The sequence below is a fragment of the Juglans microcarpa x Juglans regia genome, chromosome 1D, assembly GCF_004785595.1.
Source record: "Juglans microcarpa x Juglans regia isolate MS1-56 chromosome 1D, Jm3101_v1.0, whole genome shotgun sequence".
Taxonomy (NCBI): Eukaryota; Viridiplantae; Streptophyta; class Magnoliopsida; order Fagales; family Juglandaceae; genus Juglans; species Juglans microcarpa x Juglans regia.
This window is the reverse complement of record NC_054594.1, coordinates 32018262-32042899: the sequence shown is the minus strand read 5'-3', so window position 1 is coordinate 32042899 and position 24638 is coordinate 32018262. Positions and strand designations below refer to the sequence as shown.

The 24638-nt window shown below is 33.9% G+C and overlaps 1 protein-coding gene and 1 non-coding gene across 2 annotated transcripts; both read right to left on the bottom strand.

Moving 5' to 3' along the window:
* Nucleotides 1-1498: 1498 nt before the first annotated feature.
* Nucleotides 1499-2227, bottom strand: LOC121238917. The gene has a single exon (XM_041136020.1). It carries the CDS (start codon nt 2086-2088, stop codon nt 1729-1731), a length of 360 nt encoding a protein of 119 aa, XP_040991954.1. The 5' UTR covers nt 2089-2227; the 3' UTR covers nt 1499-1728.
* A 21650-nt stretch (nt 2228-23877) lies between these two features.
* Nucleotides 23878-24073, bottom strand: LOC121243620. Its single transcript, XR_005936204.1, has one exon. It is a non-coding gene; the product is annotated as a U2 spliceosomal RNA (small nuclear RNA).
* Nucleotides 24074-24638: the final 565 nt, after the last annotated feature.

Genomic DNA, 24638 nt, shown 5'->3' with positions numbered 1-24638 from the left:
GCGCGTACACCTCCTGGCAAGATAAGCGGAAGGTAGGCTCAACCGCACGGAGCACGTAGCTCGTCTAAGGAAGCAGCAGGTAGGCTCGACCACATAAAGTGTGTACGAAAGTTGGCCAAGCAGTCAAGCGACTTGCCCGCCTATTTGGATGCCTGGGAGGCTGGGCGATTCCTGACATTTGCTGTCTGCTAACCTTTACTAAAATGGTAAAAAGAGGCAAACAATTTGTAAGATTGGACTCATCCTAAGCCTTGTCGAAAGATGTACGTTCTTCCAACGTTATTGTTTTTTATGATGTTGGCGAACTTCTATTTTCTGATGAGAATTGCTATTAATGTTAGAATATGCTTGTTGTATCCCGTGCGAAGTGGTCAGAGAGCCCGTCGACCCTCTGGATCCACCTCAGGCAATTGTAGAGCTCAGAGGCACGTTAACTCTGAAGGCTCTTTTCCGAAAGTAACCTTGCTGGCAACGACGCCACTGTTCGGGCTGTATGGTAGACACCTTCCTGTTATTGCTTGTTGACCCGCTCCCACTCGATCAGCATGCAATAACATTTAGATGTTGCTATTCAATCCCATCATTTTATCACTTCAAAGTTATTAGTAGTGTAATTATAATTTTGTTTTCAAATATTTTTTAAACATCTTTAAATATTTAAAAAAAATTATAAATTTACTATTAGTCATTTTTTTTATAAATACTAGCAGTCACTTTATTAATAATTAAGGAAAAAAAAACTAAAATATGAGAGCAAAACTAAGAGCATTAACATTGATCTATGCATATACATAATCATATTTACATAATATGACCCTAAAATCTTCCACATTGACTTATGCATATCTAAATATTTAGCTACTTATAAACAATACTTATCCAAATTTAAAAAACTACTATTCACACTACAAATCATATTTTAATTATTATTTCTCTCCTCCCACTCTCTCACAATACTTTCATTTTCTCTCACTTTCAACGACACAACAAACTTTCACTTGTACATTTATTTTATTATTATAATATATTATATATTTTTTTTCATTTTCTTATATTTTTTATTATTGTATTTGTATTATTAATATCAAATATATGTAGTGAATGCTAATTATAAAATATGTATAAAAAATTAATTTTAGTAAAAAATTAATAATAATAATATATATATAAGCTAATGTAAAAATTTTAGACAAAATAGACAGATCAATATTAATGCTCTGTGGGAGCACTAGGCATTTTCCATAACATTTCTCGAACAAGAACGCATGCTGAACAGAGAGCCAAGAAAAGCCACAAAAAGAACCCCAACAAACGACAAAAAGTAATGAGAGAGAAGGGGACAAGAGGGAGACAGCCACCAGAGACACCCGCGCCACCTGGCCCCGACCGCTGACCCTCAGATGTCACTTCACATTCAACCCTGCACCAATTAACTTTCCTATAGCTCTTCGAAAAGGCGATAATGTCCTCCAACATCAACATAATTACATTAAAAATGATAAACAATACTGCATTTAAACAGGTGCATTAAGGGTAATTACAGTATTACCAATCAAAGCTCTCAAACTCCACTATAGTCAATGACCAGAATACCATCGAACATGAAAACTCTACGTCCGTAAAGTACCGTACCAATACCCCCGATATACAAAAGTAAAAAACCAAAAAACAAGGAGAGAGAACAAATAAGCATAGAAAAAATCCAGATCCACACAACCGTACGTGTTGCTAGTCACCGGAATCATCGCCACCGCCAAAGATCGATACGCGATTGTAGAGGAGGAACAAAATCATTATCAGAACGAGCGCGACTCCCACCGGCGAACCGCTAACCCTGTGGATGGTGTCGGGCTCGCCGGTCGAGAACATGCTAGAGATGAAGGAGCCACGCTCGGAGGAAAGGAACTGGATGATGAGGAGGAGGACGATGGGGAGGAGCAGAAGTCCCACAGGGCTCAGCAGCTCGGCGATGGCAGCGGTGATGGCCTCACCTTGGTCACCGACGAGGGACGGCACCACAAGCACGAGGGCCACCACCACGGCCAGTAAGACGCCGTGGGGTGCACCGCCTTGTCTCTCTTCAATCATTCCGTGAGCGGGAGGTTTCGTGAGTTTTGGGAGTGTGTTTTTCGGTTTTCCTGCTGTGTTTTTTTTATTTTATTACTGGAGGGAATGAGGTGGGTGAGTGCGTTGTCTTGGCCTTGAACTTCAGACGGGTACATTTATAGCATGAGCATGGATTAACTTTTTCTCTATAATAAAAAGAATACAACTATATAAAGGTCGATGTTTCTTATTATTAAGTACAATAAATTCTGATTTAAAAAAAAAAAAAAGTACAATAAATTCTCGAGAAAATAAAAAAATGTATTCTTTATTCGTTTGTTGAAAAGAGCATAAATTATTAGAAAATGATAAGTTTATAATTAATCTGTAACTAGTTTATTAGTCTATTTAAAATGAAGGGTAGTTAAATAAAATTGAAATTATCTTTTAATGAAGTATCATAATTATATTAGTTGATTTAAAATGAATGGTAAACTAATTGTAAAGTAGTTGCAGATGTATCATTATCTTAAATTATTTCATACTCGACCTCTACAATAACTTGATCCAAAAATTTCATTAAAAAGAAGTCACGTGGCAATATGTTAGGATTCAAAAATAGTTTCATCTCATTTCATCTTATCATTATAATTCTTTTAAATTTTCACACAAAACATAATAAATAATTCAATCTTTTCAAATATTAAAATAATAATATTAAAAATAATATTCTAACAGTATTTTATTCAACTCATCTAAAACTATCTCATCTTATTTCACAATTCAAACCAACTATACTCATTGTTTCCACATATCAAACTGCAAGTATGTGCATTTTGAAATTTTGATGCTTCGAGATGCAATTTGATAAAGAAAAATTATTTACATCAGCCGATGTAGCTGCAGCACACCGTGTTGATGGAGGAAAAAAAAACAAATATGTAGGGTTTGTGAAAAGTACGACTGATGTATAACCGTGCTCTTTGATAAAAGAGTGATAGTTAGAAGTCAGAAAATATCATTTTTTTAAAAAAAAAATTTAATGATCGTAGTTGTATTGGAAATTAGTTAAAAAAATTAGGTAGAAATAGTCCTTTTATTATGAGTGGTGCTACTCACACCCAAAAATAGGTACCGAATGGGGGTACTGAACAGTCATATATATATATATATATATATAAATATATATATATATATTTGCATCTTTTTAAAATTTTTTAAATCACTTTAAATATTTAAAAAAAAATTTACAAACTTATTAAAAAATACTTGTTTAACTATTAAGTAAAAAGAAAAATTAAGAAATAAAATAAAATTCCACAAAAAAATTCGATAGATAAATTCGATATATACGAGTAGTGTTTCTCTTTTATTATTTTTGTTATTATTATTATTATTATTGCTTTCCTTAAAAGCATATATGTGTTCGAGTGGAACAATTATTTAGGGTTTAAGGGAGAAGTTACATTAGACTACTCTTACAAGGTCCTCGGTCAGTAGTATTATTTCATACTTGTTGACTATTACTTAAATCACATACATTAAAGGAATTAATATATCATGAGCATTGAGATCAGCGATCTTTCGGTGTTAGAAAAAGATAAAAAAAGGTTGGATTCGAGGAATGCACACTCGAATCAAGGTAGAAAGCAGAAGAAAGTGGAAGGTGGAAATACCAAGACGACTTGATTTATCAGAGGAGTTGCAATTTTCTATGAGCTGCAGTTGTATTTGGAGGAAGATGTTGCAGGGGGTCAAAGACGAGGGCCCAAACATCAGGATCGGTCCACCTAATTAGAAGTGAGAGGGTAAGAGGGGACCATATGGGTCAGGAGGCATGAGGCTGTCAGGAGGTACGGTCAGACATGCAAGACGGACTTGGTCTTATCATTGCAAGGGCGTACGCAGAAAAAATAATAAGATAAATAAGAGGTCGGGACGACTTTCAGCCGATCATCTTCTTCTTCAACAAGGAGCTCTAACGGAAGCTTTCTTTCCAGTAAATTTATATTCCGAATTACCATTGTACAAAGATATATGAGAGGACATGAGAGAATATAAATAAGAATATTATAGTAGATTTCTCCTCTCCAAATACCCGTAGACATAGACGTTATGCCAAATCACGTAAATCTATGTGTTTATCTATTTATTTTCTCTACACTTATATTTTCTATTCACCGTCAAGAATGTACTCATCGCCACCGTACAACAGTAGTAGAATACTGTCGGGGGCTCCAAACAACACAGCTCGAGGCCAGGTTGCTCTAGTGGGTTATGAATGATTTTTTCTCCCATTCTAGCCTGTTGTGAGATTTTACTGCATCAACAGTGACACCGTATGTGGGATATGATTTCCTCTTTTTGTCAGAGGTGGGAGGGGGACGATTTTTCGGCACACTGAATAAATCATCGGATGAACAATCAATATCCCCTAGATGAGTATTCACAATTTTTAAAAACTTCTATGTTTACAAGAAATGGGTGGACGGTGAGGAAAGATTTATTTTTTTCTCACCTAGGCGAGAAATCGAGATCCTTACTGCTGCTTGCAGTCCACTCTAGCACACTATACAAGAGAAAAGCACACTGTCCTGGGCACTTACACTTCTGAGTCGCTAGCGGGCAAATAATACACAAGACAATGTAAGAGTGCAGTACATGGGTTGGCACTGTGCACTTAAGTGCAAAATACCACGCACGTTGGACGTGCATGCATGCACGTTCGCTGAGCATGCACAGTGCTCGGGAGCACGCCAAGGTGCACCCGAGTCTCGCGGCACCACATCTTGAGTCCAGTGGGGCCGGTGGCTTTTGGGATGCCGGCAATCACTCGGCAGCTGGACCGAGCTCTTGGCCACAAGGGTGGTTCTGGTGCACCTCAGATGGCCAACGACAGCCGTTGGCCGCGCATGCAGTGCACGAAGCCTGTGCCAAAACGCGGTGCATCACGGCCCAGTAGCAGGACCCCTACAGACTCCTCCTCGATCACCCTTCCCGGTGACTAGAACCACTACACAATGCTCGGGCTACACCACACAGGGCCCTCCTCTGTTCACTGCCCTCCACGACCTCCTCAGCTCTGGCAACACCTCCACCAGCTCAAGACCAATTCTCATGTTGCTCGGGAGTCACAGCCAGAACTAGATCTGCTTGGGAGCCACCTGCTCTGTAACCCATCTACTCAGGATCGACCATCACGCTGCTCAAAAGTCATCATGGCAGCACCTCAGCTCGGGACCAATCCCCACGTTGCTCAGGAGTCACAACTGGAACTCGTTCTGCTCGAGAGCCACATGCTCGGTAGCCCATCTGCTCAGGACCGACCATCATGCGGCTCGGGAGTCACCATCGCAGCCCCTCAGCTCAGGAATCACCTGCCCAGCAGTCACTAGCTCGAAAGCCAACCCCACAAACTAGGGAAGCTGTTGCTCGGAAGTCATCAGCTTGGAAGCAACCTTACCAGCCCTGGAACCTACTACTCGGAAGTCATTAGCTTGGGGACAACCTATCCAACGGTCACCAATCGAGAGCCAACCCCATCTGCTCAGGAAAATGTTGCTCGGAAGTCACTAGCTTGAAGACAACTTCTTAGCTCAGGAACCTTGGCTCTACACCTCTTCTGCTTGGATAGACAATTTCTCAGCTTGGGAAACACAAAACGAGACTCTCCTCCATGCACTGGAAAGTCTTTACTTGCTTGGAATCACTTACTCGGGAAACTCTGCACGGGAAAGCATTTGCCACTTGTGGAACTCATTGTTCAATACGGGACGGTGGCTAAGACTCTCTGGTTTGTCGCTCTCAAAATTTATGTGAATTCATTTTTACTAACAAAACTACTCCCTGTAGCGCGGAATGTCGGTCATGTGGCTCCGAGCTCCAACAGAGCAATTCAGCACAAACGAGCGTCCCCATTCGAGAAGCTTGAGTCTCTAGGCTCGCCACAAATTCGGGTCTCTAGATTTGCTATGGGGTAAGGCCAAGTCTCTACACTTGCAACAAAGCCAAGTCCCTAGACTCGCCACAAAGTCAGGTCCTTAAACTTGCTGCTGGGTAAGACCAAGTCTCTAGACTTGCTAACCCTTCGTCCAACAAAGTTGAGTCCCAAGACTCACTACGAAGTCGGGTCCCTAGACTGGCTATGGGGTAAGGCAAAGTCTATAGACTCGCCGACCCCCAATTCAACAAAATCGAGTCCCTAGACTCGCCACGAACTGCCTGCCTACACTCTACATAATTGAGCCCATCTCTCAATCCTGAGTTTGGAAATGTTTACTGCTCGCACCAGAGGAACAAATGAACGAGGACCGGCCTCTGGAACATATTTCCCTATGCACTCGGGCAGACCAATTCAGCTACATGTTTTACCTTTGAAGATTCTCAAAGTCTTCTTTTTGGAGCAAATTGCCCTTAAGAATCATGGGATACTGTGAGGGGGTTAAAACACAAGGGCCTAAAGACCAAACCCAGCCCACCTAATTAGAAGCTAGAGGACAAGAGGGGACCATAAGGGTCAGGAGGCATGAGGCTGTCAGGAGGTCAGGAGGTAATGTGGGTGCTGTCAGGGGAAAGGGACATCAGGAGGCATGGGGCTGTCAAGGGGGCATGATCAGACAAGCAAGACAGACTTCGCCTTAACACTGCAAGGGAGCACGCAGGAAAAGCAAACAGATAAATAGGGGGTCTGGACGACTTCCAGCCGGATCATCATCTTCTTCTTCTTCTTCAGTTTTCCTTCTTCGACTTCTTCTTCAATCTCTGAAGAAGTAGCTCCAGCGAAGGCTTTCTTTTCTGTAAATTTATATTCTGGATCAGCATTGTACATAGAGATATGAGAGGTCATGAGAGACTGTAAACAAGAATATTATAGTAAATTTCTCCTCCCAAATGCCCTTGGACGTAGGCGTTATGCCGAACCACATAAACCCATGTGTTCATCTCTTTATTTTCTCTGCACTTATGTTTTCCATTCACCGCCATAGACATACGCATCATCACTGTACAGCCGCACTAGAACACTACCGAGGGCTCCAAACAAAACACCGCTTGAGGCCAAGTCACCCCCAATGTGTTGGGAATGACTATTTCTCCCCTTCTAGCCTGTTGTGTAATTTTTACAACATCAATACAATTAATTATAATTATAAAACTCTAGATCTAGGCGCTCCTTTAAACTTATATATACAGCATGCATGCATGACATATTGAGAAATGGAGAATCTCGTATATATGGCTGTTAGTGAACAAATTAAATAATGTATATTTTTTACAAATAATGTTATATATAGTTATGAAGTATACAAGTGTCATACATTCACTTCAGAAAAGAGTGAGATCTATTATTAAAAAATTAAATTTTTTATATAGATCTCATATTTATTCATTTTTTTTAAATTGATTGTACGGCACAGCTTCCACACTTACGACAACAAGAATCATTTCTATTTTTTACTCACAGCTCTTAGAGCATGGGAATGATGCAGCAGCAATTGCAACCAATGTTTTGAATACCGTACTGGACGTCGTACCGGTCAAGGCACTGGAACGAAATATTTCGGTATCCGTACCGTTTCGGGATAGCGTTTCAGGATAACGTTTCGGGATAGTAGATATATGAATAAATTATATATATAAATATATATATATAAATTATATTCCAAAATAATAGTCTATATATAAATAAATTATATATAAATACATATATATATATAAATTATAAATAGTCTAGTCTAAATTTGGGGTTAAAAAATAAGCTTGTGGTTTGAAAAAACGAAAAAAAAAAAAAAAACACAGTCCGAAATTCAGGCCGGTACCGGTATTTTGGCCGGTACGGAACAGGTATAGTACCTGTACCGGCCGGACGGCCGAAATGAAGAATTTCGACCGTACCGGCCGGTACGGTACGAAATTTAAAACACTGATTACAACCATATTTTCCATTAAAAAACGTGTATACAAGTCATTTACTTCAAAACACAACAACGTATTGATCAAAATAATTCTATATTTACCTTTGAAAAAAAAATCATAACTCTAGTCTTATAATAATTTTTTAATTAATACTAGATATAGTTTTGAAACGTGCAAATTTCGAACACTAATTAAAAAAAAAATGAAATGCATCATAAAAATATATTTTTTATGCATGTTCCACTTTTTCAAATGAATCGCGTGAGACTTATACATATTAAAACTATACAAATAATTTTCCGTTATTTAGTTTATCTTGATCAAAACCAATTGGACCACTGATCAAAGCTTGTATCATTAATATTTCTGCAATATACTTAAGTATAAAACATAAAAAATCATTAGAAACAGTGAAATTAGTGTGGTACACCAACCGCCTATATTGGTTGCATGAATGGTTGGTAGGATATAATAGCACACGATATAATATTAGTGTAGTGCTACTATCCTATCTAAATTTGCCCACTTGGTATCTCCTACTGTAAATTGTATTTTTTTTTATTTCAAATATTTTTTAAATATGTTTAAACATTAAAAAAAACTAATATATTAATAGTTACTTTCTTAATTATTAAGTAAAAAATAATATTAAAAATAAAATAAAACACATAAACAGTTAAGTTGAGGAAGCAAACTCAGAATACATTTTCCAGACCAATTTCTTAGACTTTTAGGCTGCGTTTGGATGTTAAACTGAGTTGAGTTGAGTTGAGTTGAGTTGAATTGAAATGATAAAATATTATTAGAATATTATTTTTTAATATTATTATTATTTTGAGATTTAAAAAAGTTAAATTATTTATTATATTTTATATTGAAATTTGAAAAAATTATAATGATAAATTAAAATGAATTAAAATTAATTTATGAAGAAAAGAAGCCTTTAGCCTGCAAATGCACCCATCCATTTGCAATGCATAATTATCCGATTATCCGTTACAAATCACATGTAATCTATTTTTGGGGCATCGTACGTTTATGAATTAATACCTCCACATCATCAAGGGCAAAGGGCCATATATATATATATATATATATCTCTTATATATATAAAATGGCTATCGAAATTCTTGTTTAAACAGATTTTGTTCATTTTCCATTTAAGTTAACGCATTCCTCTAAGTCCGTCTATCAACTGTGAAAAAAAATAAAGGATAATGGTGTGTTTGATTACCAAACTCACCTTAACTCATCTCAACTTATCATTATAATTTTTTTAAATTTTAATATAAAATATAATAAACAATTCAATTTTTTTAAATTTCAAAATAATAATAATATTAAAAAATAATATTCTAATAATATTTTATCATCACAACTCACTTCAACTCAACTCACTTCAACATCCACGCGTAACCTAAAACGAACTGAGGTCACTTTCTTCTGCCCTCGCTTACCCATCCCCAAACAATTATTCCGGAAATTAAGGAGCACCTCGAAGATCCTGACCAGGTTTTTTTCCTTTCATTATAATATAATTGTTTCGTTTATATTTCAGTTTTATCTTTCTGAGTTTGATTTTCTCTTCGGTTTGAATTCGCTTCCGTGAGTCTGAGGAGGAGGATCAGAGAGCTGATCTCATTCGTACAGAAGCGGTTCAAGTTCTCGGAGAACAGCGTGGAGCTTTACGCCGAGAAAGTTAATAACAGAGGGCTTGCGCTATTGCCCAGACTGAGTCAGAAACACCCTCCGGAGGACGACAGCGGCCTTTAGAGAACTTTCTTCAAATTGAAGAAGCACCAAAAAGGGCCAACGAACTAAGTCAGACGAATTAAAATGGGTTCAAGGGCAAGGATCGATCCGAGTTGACTCGGGATAGCCTCTGCTCACTTTCTCTGTTCCTTCTTCTTATTTTTTCGTCCTTGAGCTTCTGTGCTCTCTTCTCCCTCTCTCTCTCTCTGCGGCTCTCTCGGATTGTTCTTTAACTCAGGGAGTAAAGTCTGGGTTAGAAGCTAACTAACCCTGGTCAAGAATCTGACCGCACTTCCTCACTCTCCGTCTCTGTACTCTCTACCTCGGTTGAGATTCGAAGGCTCTAGAACACGGGATCGCTGGATCTGGGAGAGGTAGGGAATCTGGGACGATTGATGAGTTAGTCCCTAGGGATATATGATGTTGACGTGGAGATAAGGGATTGGGTGGTGACGTGTTGGGCGTCACAGTGAATGTTCTTTAATACAGTGTCAGCAAATTGCAGGGGTTCTACTTCTTTTTAGTTTTAGCCCACTAAAAACTATTATTGCGATATAAATATATCATTATTTTATTTAAATCCCTATGTTATCCCCTTCTGCCCACAAAATATCGAAGTTACCCTTCAACGAGCGGAGGAATCGGAGGGCCTAAAGACATGGTCAAGACAATTGATGAACGTAATTACATATACATTTTAGAGAGAAAATAGCTAATGAATAATTGCAATCATTTCAAATAATTAAACTAAAACAGAAAAAGTCTATCAAAGATTCAAATCATTCTTCATCTCAAAAGTCTAAGTTAAAAAATAAATAAATTTTATTATTTATATTTGGCGTAAAATATTTAAATAAATTAACAAGTATAAAATTAAGATTTGAATTCACAATTTTTTTTTATTTGAAATTATATGAAATAGTCATTTATTTCAAATAAGCGTGCAAATTCAACGTAAAGATCAACAACTATTCAAGAAATGTACATTATTGATAAAAGGTAAAAATATTTTTAGGATTGTTAATGTTCATAATTATGTTTTAAGTCTTAATGTTTTGCATATTCTGCTAAATTTTTTTATTTCAATTTTATAGCTTAAATCTTATATCTTTAATTATGTGGGATCAATTTGTATAATACGAATGTAAAAAAATCTCAAAAATAATTCAGATAAAGCCAATTATACTTGAAACAAGTATAAGAGTTCGTTTTTAATAATTAATATTCTTATATTTTCTTTTATATCATATATGTTTGCATTAATCACAATCATTATTTCTAATTAAGAATTACCTCTTTCATCACGTCTAAAAAGTATATTTACGATCAATCCTGTTATTCTTGAAGCCACTTTATTGCAAGACGGTAATTGTAACAAATAAGTCATTATTTGTTAATACATTTATATTATATTCTTAAAATATAAGTTTCATGTCACTTGAATAATAAAATCATCATATTTTTCTTCCTTATCTTCCATTTATTTTATGAATTTTAAGGACAGTAATTAATGATTCATTACTTGAAAGTATTATTGCAAAATCCTTATAATACCCAGCAGCATCTATGTCTTCTATTGGTATTCGAGAAATAATTAAGAATTCTGATGTCGCTCAGTTAATAAAAAGTTTGCAACCAATGGAAGTAAAATCCTATTCCTACTAACAAATTAAAATATTTATACAATCACTTTATCTAAAAATGTGTTTATAATATAATGCAGAAAACACAATTTAGATAAAGGCAAAAATAATGATAGTTGACTTGCGCCAGTTATTTTTTGACATGTCATGTATTGGCTGTGAAAAAAGGAACTGAATATGATTACAATGATAAATTCCTTTGTTACCATTGCAAAAATCAAAACATTTCCTAACCCCGGTATGTATCTTTCAAATCTTTTTTTTTTTTTTGTATAATTTATGTAACAAATTTAATGTATAGTCTTTATTGACTCAAACTTAAAATTATATTTCAATCAAATTTATAGTTCTCGAGCATATGTCGAACTCGACGATGGTACAGGAAGACTGTCTGCTATTATGTTTAGTGAAGTTGTAGAAGAAGCATTCGGTTGTTCAGCAGTTGACCTTATGAATCATATTGGCGATGTATGTTTTCTTATTTTCCATCGCTTTATTGATGTGAGTAGAAGTCTATCTTAAAATTTTTCTCACACTTATTACATTATTTATAAGTAAAATGACTTTTATATTCAAATTGACTTTTATTTACATCATGAATACTAATTTCATTATAAACATTGCATTACAAAATTTGTGTTATTTTACAGGAATATTTGTCATATATAGAAAATATTGCAGCACAAGCTTCACAAAAAGAATTGATGATTCAACTTTATAATGACCTTGACCAACTTAACCAACAGCAGCACAACATTTCAACGTCGTCTCTATTGATCCTATACAGAATGACACAAAATGATGAATCATAGTACAAACATCAAGCGACGCATATTTTGAACTACTGTTTTTGTTGGACTTTTATTAAACTTATTGTAAGAAGCTTTGCTAAAATTATGGGTGTTATAACATGTATTGGATTGTATGATATTTTGAACTAATGTTTCCATTTTCTCTACTATGCCTTAAATTATTAAGTGAAATCAATCATTTTTATAAAATATATATTATTTTTTACAAATAACCATTTCATAAAACTAGTCAAACGTGCTTTGCACGTTGCTCCCGCCTAGTATATATATATATATATATATACACGTTCTCACTTAAAAGACACCAGTCATAAAGGCTTACGTTCAGACTGAATTATTGGTTGTAAGGCGATTAGATGATCCCACCATCACGAGTTCAAGTCCTATATATTTCATGTACTTTCTTTTGTTTTTTATGCTTTAATATGTGTTTATGTTAGGCAGATCTTTATAGTTAATTTTGTATATGTGTGGTCACTACAAGAGATATAGATTTTTGAGACTTGAAAATTCCAATTTTGTCTCAAATTAGTTTTGGAGATGAAAAGTTTTCATCCCTTTTTCGTCTCTAAAAGACTGTCTCAAAAGATTTTTAGAGACGAAATTCAATTTTCGTCTTAAAAAATCACTTTTAAGAATGAAATTTGCCAGAATCAGTCGAAACTATTCGAACGAGAGTTTTTTTTAGACGAACCAATTTTGTCTCAAAAAATTGTTCGAATTGAATATTTGTCAATTCGAACTGACCCGTCCATTCGAACAAATTAAAATTTTGATTTGAACAAATAACTATATTTGATCTTGTTCGAACGAACGAAGTGTTCGAACTAATAAATTTTGTTCAAATGACTTTTGTTCAAATATAAATTATGTCCGTTCAAACAGATGTTTTATTTTGTGAAATTATGTCTGCTCAAACGGTGTTTTGAAAATTAATGTTGTTTGAAAAAATATTTTCTCGTTCGAACATTCGTACGAACTGTATTTCTCGTTTGTCATTCGAATTGGTTATTTTTTGTTCGAATGAGTCTGTTTTTGTTCGAGTAGATTTATAAATTGTAATTTATCGTTCAAATTGTTTATTTACTATTCGAACAGTATTAATCATACAGATCAGAATTTAATTAATTAAAAATACTATACTAGTATTACACAAATTGTAATTCAAATATCAATTGTTCAAATGTTTTGGAACATAATAATAGAAAAGACAATGAAAGAAAAAATAAATTTTAAGATTGTGGTGGTGGTATAGAGTTTTGGGACATAATTGACTGTAAATGTTCAAGCACAACTTTTTGTACATCCGTCCCCTGTCTCTTTTGCATGTTCTTTTATAATCTCACCTCAAGATCCGCTGCTTGATCTAATCGGATCAACAATTCTTTTTCCTTGGACCTCAATCGTTCTATCTCAAGTGTTTCTTCCTCCAATTCCCTAATCTTGTCGTCATTCAATCTGGCTCAACAAAAGGATGATGCTGTTGAGGATAGCTTCACGCAACTTCCTAAGCCCCTCAAATATCCGGAATGTGATCCAAGAACTTGAGAAAAGATCTGAGCATCGTTAATTGAAGATGCATCAGATGGATCCACAACAATTATGCATCAGACGTAATTGACTGCAATTGTTCAAGCACAGCTTTTTGTACCTCTGTTCCCAGTCTCCTCTGCATGTTCTCTTATAATCTCGTCTCAAGATCTGCTGCTTGATCTAATCGGGTCAACAACTCTTTTTCCTTGAACCTCAATTGTTCTATCTTAAGTGTTGCTTCCTCCAATTTCTTAATCTTGTCGTCATTTGATTTTGGTCGAGAAAATGATGATGATGTTGAGGATAACTTCACGCATTGTCTTAAACCCCTCAAATATCCAAAATGTGATCCAAAAACTTGAGAAAGGATCTGAGCATCGTTGACAGAAGATGCATCAGATGGATCCACAACAATTTCCTTAAGAGATATCATCTTGGCCTACAAGAATAAAAACATTAAAGTTAGTATAAATAACAAAAATATTGTGTGACAATGGAATCAAAAAAACTTAAACTTATATAATTTGCCTCTGATTTGGGATTGACCCAAACACCATCACATTTTTTATGTGCTTTAGCATATAATTGGGTCAGATCATAGTCAGCAGAACTTTATTCTTTCTACAAAAAAAAATCTATATTAGAACTTAAATAAGAAAAGTGTATTATATGGTAATATTTAACGGAGACTAAAATAACTTACTATTTTGTTAGACAAACGATAAAAAGATCGAGAAGTCACATAATGGTGTATCGTTAAATTTGATCTATTTGTTTTGTTCACAGTACTCCGTTGCTAAAACAAAAATATTAGTCTATATGTTTAATACATCTATCATATACTATTAAAAAAAGATAGCAGCGAAATTACTTGATAAGCAGGATCTTCAAACATATCACAAGTATTCTCCCATTCGTTTGGTGACACTGCTTGGAATGGATTTTGACACGCCTCTATTGTAGTACTGAACTTTTTATAGTGTGCATGGCATCAACCTTTGTACCTCCGAAATGCATTCGACATCAATTCCTTAACTTTTAATCGTTGGCCAAAATTATGCTCAAACTTATCTTTTCAAAAAATATAAACAATTAGTATAAATACAAAATAACTTGAAAGTAACATGTTATATACTTAGTTGCTTCAGATGTAGGTTATTATCGAGCAATGCTTTTTGATGTGGTCTTTCACATCTTGGGGAACTATAGACCGAGAGAATGTAGTAATCGGTGCATACGTGTGAGTAAGCATTCCAACATAAGAAACAAGCCACGCTGCCGAATCCCGGACCCACCGGTGTGATTATCAGGAATATCAACTTTAATTTCACCCATATCCCTTACTTTCTCTATGCGGACACCCCTTGTAGTGCCTCTACCTTGGCGTTAGCTTACAACAGCTACATATACAGTAATTAAAGCATGTATTTTAATTAAATTATTTTATTTTATAAATATATTACTTAAATTGAGCATAAAATGTAGTATTTAATTTGATAAAATATCTTGTTCCGGGTTTGGTGATGTTGACTCACTATTTATGGCATGTGAACCACACAAGAAGTCAGTAATGAATGGGGATGACACACATGTTGCTTTGCATTTGGGAGGCATATCTATTTGAAATTGTAACAAATTATTATTTAAACAAATATTACGGAAATACTTACAAAAATTCATGTTTAAAATTCATTCACTATCCGTTTTACTGGATCAATCTTGCTCATCCTCACTAGACACTTCAGTTGATTCATCTTCTTCCACTATTTCACCCTCAATTACTTCAAGTTGAACATCTTCTCTACGCAATGAGATCATATCATATTGGCTTAGGTCAACAAATAGATTGATGTTTACTTCGTTTTCTTAATATGCTTCTTCATTTGCTGGACAATCAACTTCTTCATGTGGTTTGTCTGCCTTTCGAATGTAATCATATACATTTCTTGGTGCAAACTTCTCCGCTACCCGCCATGGGTTTCCGTACTCCGGATCATCTAAATAAAAAACTTGATTCACTTGGCAAGCAAGAACGAAGGGATCGTCCTCATACCATGTGCGAGATGTATTGACACTCACAAAATAATCATTGTTACGCACTCTCAACCTAGGATTTGAGACATCCCACCAATTACATTTAAATAACCAGACCATATATCCTCCCACGTACAACTCTTTTTGTGTATCCTCTCACAGTCTTTCAAAGTTTGCATTTTCCTCAAATGATTATGCAGATGTTTCTTCTCCATCCCTCATCCCAAGTATTCCTGCACCCAGATCGCCTAACATCTCAGTCATATCCTCTTCATTATCATCACTGTCATCAGGATCATCCACATTAATATCGTCCATGTCGATGTCGTTACCATCCTCCATTTGATTGGTCTGACTGTTAAATATAACTCATTTGGGAAATGGTTCGTCATGTAAGACCCAAAGTAAGTATTTAAGATCGATTCCATTTACAAATAAATGATCATCCATTACCACCAAATTATAAGAACTAAGATTTTTGCACTTCTTGCATGGACATCTTATAAATCATCGACTGTTAACACTCATGCGAGCAAACTCTATAAAAAACTTCACCATTTGTGTATACTCCTTATAGTCTCGGCCAAGTCTATCTCTCAACAACATCCAACTTTTATCCATTGTTTTTCCGTTACTTGTCAGATGTCCTTGTCAGATGTCTTAAAAAAAACTCAATTCATGAGATAAACACTATCAGCAGTATATTCATACTTGTTTACCATTTATTTTATAAGGTAGTTGATCATATCTCATTCAAGAGACTATTATCTATATCGCATATATACTTAGTCCAAAACTCTAATGTCGGTAAAAATTTTGGCAACATTTTCATACAATTCTCTAAGTATGTTAGTCACGATAAGTCGTCGGCCTTATGCCTGAAGAATGTAAGGAATCATTGAACCAAAATTTTAATTGACTAACACAAGAATTTAAACTGAATGTATCTGCCATATAGATGATAGAATCTCAAACTGTCTACTTTGGACAATTTAAGAGTTATACCCAAACATTCTTTAAGAGAATATTTGACCACAACTCTCGAACGGGCCTAAGGTTCAAGTAAATATAAAAATATCCCTGAAATCCAAAATTGTCCAACTCCTACAATTATACAATAAATTTGAAAGCAAATCACATTCCAAATCACAAATACATTGCAAAATTACATTACTAAATATTAATTATAAATTTAAGTATTAATAATTGCTATGTTATATTATATTTTAAGTTTCTATTTTAATTTAAGCGCAAAATATTTTGTAATTATACTATATAGTTTTTTAATTAGATATTTTATAAGTATTAATTATAAATTTAAGTATTAATAATTGCTATGTTATATTATATTTTAAGTTTTCATTTTAATTTAAGTGCAAAATGTTTTATAATTATACTATATAGTTTTATAATTAAATATTTTATAAGTATTAAACATTAATTTAAGTATTAATAATTGCTATGTAATATTATATTTTAAGTTTCCATTTTAATTTAAATGCAAAATATTTTGTAATAATTCTCAAGTATTTTATATTTTAAGTATAATTTTTATATATCTTATTAGTCTTTTAAATAAAATCTTGCACTTAAAATCTTATTAGTCTGTTCAAACAGGATTTTGTTCGAATAAGATTCTGCTCGGATAGGATCCCATTCGAACGAACATTATAGCATTCAAACGGGACAAGCCCATATTCCAGATACAAAACATAGACAAAACATTTACCACAAAACACAATTTTCACAAATACAATCTCATAAGATGTATATTGGTTAACAACCCATTTTAAATGGGATTGCACAAATATAAATATACCAAAAATCTTAATATAATTAATTCAAAACTATAAATTATCAAAAATATAAAAATTTGAAATATTACCTCAAATTTAAGCAATCCAAACAAAATATAAATCCATAATACCTACATAAGTATAAAACACATTATGAGATGATTCTAAATCATGTGCAATAAACTAACATTAATGAAACTCGAAATACAAAAAAATAGCAAAAAAATAAGTAATACCTCTTATAACCTCTCCTCTCTCTCAAGAATCCATTTTCTCTCACTAAGTTTGTTTCTCTCTCTCTCCACAACACTCTCTCACACACACAAAATCCCGCCGTACTCTTCCTCTAAAGAAATCTAACTTCATTGTGAAAATAAACTGGAGGTTGAGGTATTTGAATATGTGAAGTTTCGTTCAAACTGGACATTTACTCATTTGAATATGAAAATTTCGAATAGGCGCCAAATCTACCGCGATTTAATTCAGGTTCAAACGTGTAATATTGTTGTTTGAACAAACAAATCAAAATATTCTTTGGCATATTCTTCAAATGTAGAGAAGATCAAAGGGTATTTTTGTAACACAATTCCACCAGTGCGTTCGAATGAGAAATTTTCACATTCGAATAAACTAACATTCAGAGTATTTGGTGCAAAGTTTCCCTCCAAACACATTCCATGAGATAAATCCGTTCGAACGGGATGTTATTGGGTTCGAACTAATAATAGTATTATTATACTTAAAAGTAATTTGCTATAATTTTAATAATCTATTGTATAAAATATTTTAATATTATATAGTATATAATATATATATATACACTATAGCAACTATTTTATATTATAATTGATAATATATAATAAACTTTTAGTCTAATAGTTTATATAATATTTATACTGTATATACTAGTTATTAATATATAGTACTTATTAATATATAGTACTTATAACATAGTTATTATTATTTTATTATATAACTTATATGAGTATAATTATCATAACTTATTAATACATATAGCTACATCTAGTTTTGCACTATATATTATATAACTTGTTACCTTGTTATATAAAATATAATAAGTATAGTTATCATATAATAGTAACTAATAACTATAGTAGTAATTATTAACTTGTATAGTTATCATAACTTATATATAGTAGCTATATAATTAAGCCATTATAATTATACTAAGTACTTAGTATGTTATAGGTAATAGAATAAATATATTTACAAATAATATACTAAATATATTAAATAAAAGTATTACAATACTAATTTTTATTTCCTCATGCATATGGTCGGTTATACCGCCTGCTTACTTTGCTATCATGCATATAGCCGGTCTTACCGCCTACCGCCTTTAATTCTTGTTAATACATTATTATTTTATTAATACCTTATTATTCTACCTGGGATATACGCCTTTGGTATCAGAGCCATTGGTGATAGTATTGTTATTACTATTTTATTGCTATTGATATTTCTATCTTATTTTAGTATTATTATATATTACTATTAGTAATATAATTAGAAATATATTAGTATAATAGTCGTTTGAACGGTTATTTATCTAGTTTGAACGAGATGCCACGGATATTATATACCCAGTTCGAATACAATTAAACAAATCACTCCAGTTCAAACCAGCAGCCGTTGAGAACAACGATTTCGCCCCTTATCTCCGTCATGAAAACTGCCATTCAACCTCCGTAGCAACCCCACATTTGAACTTCTAAAAGGTATAGGTCAAGTCTTCACATCTATTGTTTGGTTTTATGTTTGAATGGGTTGTGTTTGGGGGGGTATGGATTTCGAATCCGAAATCCTCCATTTTGGTGTATTCCGTAAAAATAACATCAAAATAATCAGTAGAAATGATTGGGTTTCACTCCTTAATCATTTCTACCAATTACAACAAAGGATAACATCTAGATTGAGTTTTTTAATTCGAGGCTGAGTCGACTCAGCCATGGCTGTTTGGTGTGTTCCCATTCGAACAAACTCTAGTTCGTTCAAACTTTCAGTTGCCAAATAGATTTATTTCTGTTCAAACAAAATAAATTCATTCGAATGAACAAAAATTGCCGGCTCGAATGAATAGAACAGTCCATTCAAATAGATTTTACTAGTTCGAACAGAATATGTTTCGTTCGACCTAATTATTTCAATTCAATTCAATATAGTATAATTCTTCAATAGTATAATTTAAATATTATGATTAATTATATTCTTACTTTCCTTGTGGTTAAACAATATACTAATGACATCTAGCGGAAGAAAACGTGCAAGAAATCAGCCCGACCAAAGTAGTGGAGCAGATCATGCTCAGAAGACGAGGCCTATACTTGTCAAGCGTGAGATCATTTTGTCTGACTTCTCTGATCTTTCATGAGAGGGACGGAGCATACAGTTCATCTTCACCTAGCGGGGATAGACATCGATATGTCAACAGCGAGGGACTACATATCCAAAGATGGTCGGTGAGTTTTACCGTGCCATGGGAGAGGATAGCGCTGATGCTCTGTTCTATACTTTATCGGTTCAGGGAGTGAGTATTATTTTCTCTTCCCGCATTATTGTTGAGTTCTTTGAGATCCCGCGCGCGGGCTGCGCATATCCTGCAGCAGCTACACCGGGACCAGTGGCTACACCATCTGATTCTGACACACCGGCCGCATCCTCCAAGCTAACCCCGAATGTAGAGCCGGATGCTACTTTAGATAGTAGTGAGGATGAAGATCTACCTGATGATGGTCTCACAGACAATCAAGTGTGTCAGCTAGTGCGAGACCCTTTGGCTCCTCCATATGATGGGAGTAAGGTGATGCGACAGGCCGATTGTATAGCATTTTTCAGAATGTTTAATTTGATTATTGGCTATAACATCGATTCGAACAAATACAAGATTGATTTCGGAATTGATCGTGCCAGATTTGTGTTGCGGATAACACGGGAGGACCCCATTGATTTGGTATTGTATTTCTTCCTCTGAATTCGATCAGAGTCACGCTATTCCAGTGGATCTACCATTTGCACTACTAATATCTAACCTCTTACTCCGATCGGGAGTTACAGTGTCTATGACTGAGAGGAGGTCACCACAGATGGGACCGCTTAACAAGATCACATTCAGCAAGAGTAAGGGGCACTTGCAGAAGACTGCACCAGAACATCCTAGTGCCATGCCGACAGATCCAACTTCTAGTAGTACTGCTGCTGTTGAGAGATAACCTCCTGGAGCTACTTTGGATCAGGTACGAATTCTGTTTGTGGAGTTCGTTGAGCCCATCATGGAGAAGTTTAGGGATCTAGAATGATGCATTAAAATGTTACAAGAGAATGTTGATCCACTTAACAAATAGATGGTTTTAGTTATTATTTTACTTTTTTATGTTATATTGAACATTATATATTTGGGATGTAATTAATATATGGTTTTTATTTTTCGTGTTTGCTACATTGTTTATTTTTTTCATTTTACTTGCCATGCATGATAATATAAAAAATGATACTATATTTAAAGTTATATTTATATAAATTTAGCATAAAAGAAATCCTTATAAAGTTTTGAAATTAATTACATAAAATTAATTTATGAATTTATAAATATTTGAACTCACCGCAAATCATAATATATAATATATAAATATTTTTATATTTTGAAAATGATAACAAATTAATGAAAAAATATTTATTACTTTAATGGAAAATATATATACACAAATTAATGATGATAAACAAATTAATAGAAAAAATGTATGTTTGAACAAATAAATTTAAGTTTGAATGGATATTAACTTTCTTTGGAAAAAATAAATTAATTTCCTGTCAATATTATTATTCGAAGAGATTATATACTGTTTGAATAGATATTAATTTTATGTTTAAATATATTTTGTTTCGTTTGAATAGGTTTTTTTTAGACAATTTTTTTTGTTACAAAATATTTTATTCAAATAGTTATTTATCTGTTCGAAAGAATTTAATAACTTAAGTATTTTTGAAATCTCTAAAAATAATTTGTTGAGATAAAATTTAATTTATTCTTAATAAATTTCGTTCAAGTCAAATCTTTTATAGTGAGTACTGTAGATCCTGAATTATTTCAAAATTAGACTGCAATTAACCCAACTCATGATTACTGATATTGTGGCCCTCAAACTAGAGTACGTACGTACAGCTAATAAAAAAGAAATGGCCAACAATTCTACCCTTTTCAAGCTGCTTATAATATGTTAATAAATAGCGGGTTAGCTAGGTCGAGTATTTTTTTTTTTTTTTTGAAAGAAGGGAGCATTGTGATAGTTAGATAGTACTAATTCGTCGCATTCATGCAGGTTTTTGGATGGGGAATGCATGCAGTTACAGAGTCAGTACTCCCAGAGCTAGTAATTGATCTGAGAGGACATGAAGCTCACAGAATCGTGTCGGCAAGGGGTCGTATTTGGAAAAAATTATCCAAATACTCTTGTATTGTAATGCAGTAAAAATATTTATCATTTCACTCAATAAGTTAATAGTTAATCATGCAATTATTTAGTAATTAGTAATAATATAAAATAAAAAATTACATAACACCTAAATTATAATCCTTTAAGAAATTTTTTAAAGATAAAACTCTACGAAGTAACCAAATCTAAAAAAAATAATTTTATTATTTGAAAATCAATTACAAGTAAAACTTAATTACAAAATCTTTATTAATTGACACTCTTACTTGACCAGACAAATTACCTATTTGTCTTCTACAATAGTAACAATCAGAACTTCTGACGATCTTCAAATATTAGTTTTTCTCCTGAAACTCTAGTGGCTGAAACTCGACCAATCAATTCTCCAACATGGAGCTCGATCACACTCTTTGAGAGAACTAATATGAAAAATTTTCAAGGAATTTTATTCTCAAGATATGCACTGAAAAGTACTTTAGAAAATATCTAGATCTGAATCTCTGCAGATCCTCACCAGTATGATCCCTTAAATAAACAATCTAAAAGTAATTTTAGTTTCAGTAAGACTCTGCTGACGACCGCAAAGTCGTCTCCTGACGGAATGTTGACATTTCATGATAATTCTTCACTGCAGTAACAGATTTCAGATCAATCTTTTCTCTGGATAAGTACAGATTTCTTAAGACTCGATTTTCACACTTATAACTTATCTAAATAACTTCTAATATCTCATAGATAAATTTAATATTGTTATAGATAAAATCAATAAATAATTTATATTTATCCAAAATTATCAACTCAATAATAGGATAAATTTTATCATTTTAATCACTTAATCCTATTCAAACTTATTAACTTAGTAATCTAATTCTAACTTAAATTTTTACATCTACAAGAGACTTCATTGACTACCCAATACATGATCTGAACTGATACATGTTCTTCTACATTTGTGAAGCTAAAAACTTTTTGTCACAGAGTTCTTGTATCGGTTGACGAGTCCAAGTGTCCAGCTATTGTTCATGATACGGGACACGTTGTTCAAAGTCATCAATGAAGTAGGCCATAAGTCATGGCCCACCCAATTCCTTACTGGTTGTTCCCAACTCAAGTGGCCATGAAACTGGCTAATATGAGCACCTAAACATCTAGTGAGTAAAAGCCAAACTAGTTGGGAGGTAGCTTAAGGACTATTGAGCAACCACTCAGCTTGACTGTATATACGTAGCTATAAATTTCAATTGCCTTAGTGACAGACTGATCACAATGTCCCTGATTTGTGAGTCAATGGGAAAACTACATGAAAATAAACTGCTACGGTTTGAGGCTAAATAAAAGCTCTAACTATAATGTACATTTCACGTAATTAAGTACAACTGTACAAGTCACAGTCGAAACAATAAATTAACCTGTTAATTAAGTACGTAGAAGATTACTACATGCATGCAGTCGCGACTTCAAAATCTAGAAAATTTCATTAATTTCAACCAAAGGAAGTCAGTCTGGACAATTAACTTCGCTAACAAAGCTGATAAAGTGAACTTCATATTAATTAACCAGTCATACTGATGCAGCATGACAGCATCACTCTATATCCTTGGAAAAAAAACCCAGCCGACTATGCCCGTACATAAGAAGAAAACGGCGGAAAAAAAGCACAACGAATGGTTAGGAGAGGTTAGGACAGCTAGATTGTCATGGCCAGGACACTCCTCAAACCAATACCCAATCGATGCTCTAAAGATGATCATGGCGCTCTGGACAACATCTCCACCTTCGGCTTTGACTCACTTTGCAGCTGCGCTCACTCTGCCACATCGTATTTCGAAGCGAAAAGCGTAGAAATTTCTCTAAACTAGGAGCAATTTATTGACACAAATTATTGGGTTAGTATTTGGTATCGTGCGCCGGGCCGGTGCAATAGTGCAGCGCATGGGCGACGCTTGAAGACCCCAGCAGCAAGCTACTGTGACGGGCCTTTTCCCTTAAAAAATTAATTTAATATCGTGTGGCCCATTGGACCACGTATCAGATATTAAACTGATAAGAACAGATACTACACTTGATCTTAGCCAAAAGGCCGAGAAAGGTATGCTTATTCTCGTTGCTTGCTTCTCGTTTTATAGATCGCCTCAACCTCGCTCTCATCATACCTATTCGGTTTGGGACTTTGCAGGCTCCGTGAAGTGCTTCCAGTACCCGTAAAGGTCGATCACATTGTGAAGTGCGGCCATTACACTTGCAGCCTTGTTCGATTTCCTTTGCACAGAACGAACAGTGGCTGCAGTGGCTGTTGCATCCGCGGCTCCGCCATTGCTAGACGCCAGTTTTGAGTTTTTGTTTTTCTCTCTCTCTTTTTTTTTTTTTTTAAACAAAAGAAAGACCACTACTTGTTGGTGAGATTTTTCTGGGCATGTTTTCTCATATTATATATATATATATATACACATATACATTTTACCATTTAAGTGATAATTTTATTATTTATCACATCACATTTTTTTTTAAATTAATTGAATTCTTATACTCATCATTTATATATTTAGTAATAAAAAAATAAAAAATACATTTAATAAGCAAAAAAAATACATTTAGTAAAAAAAAAATACATTTATTTCTTTTATTTATAGAGATTAAATTTGCCTGATTATAAGTATA

What these genes read in the sequence shown, in the direction of transcription:
- LOC121238917 (XM_041136020.1), bottom strand. Translation starts at nt 2,088, where the DNA reads ATGATTGAAGAGAGACAAGGCGGTGCACCCCACGGCGTCTTACTGGCC.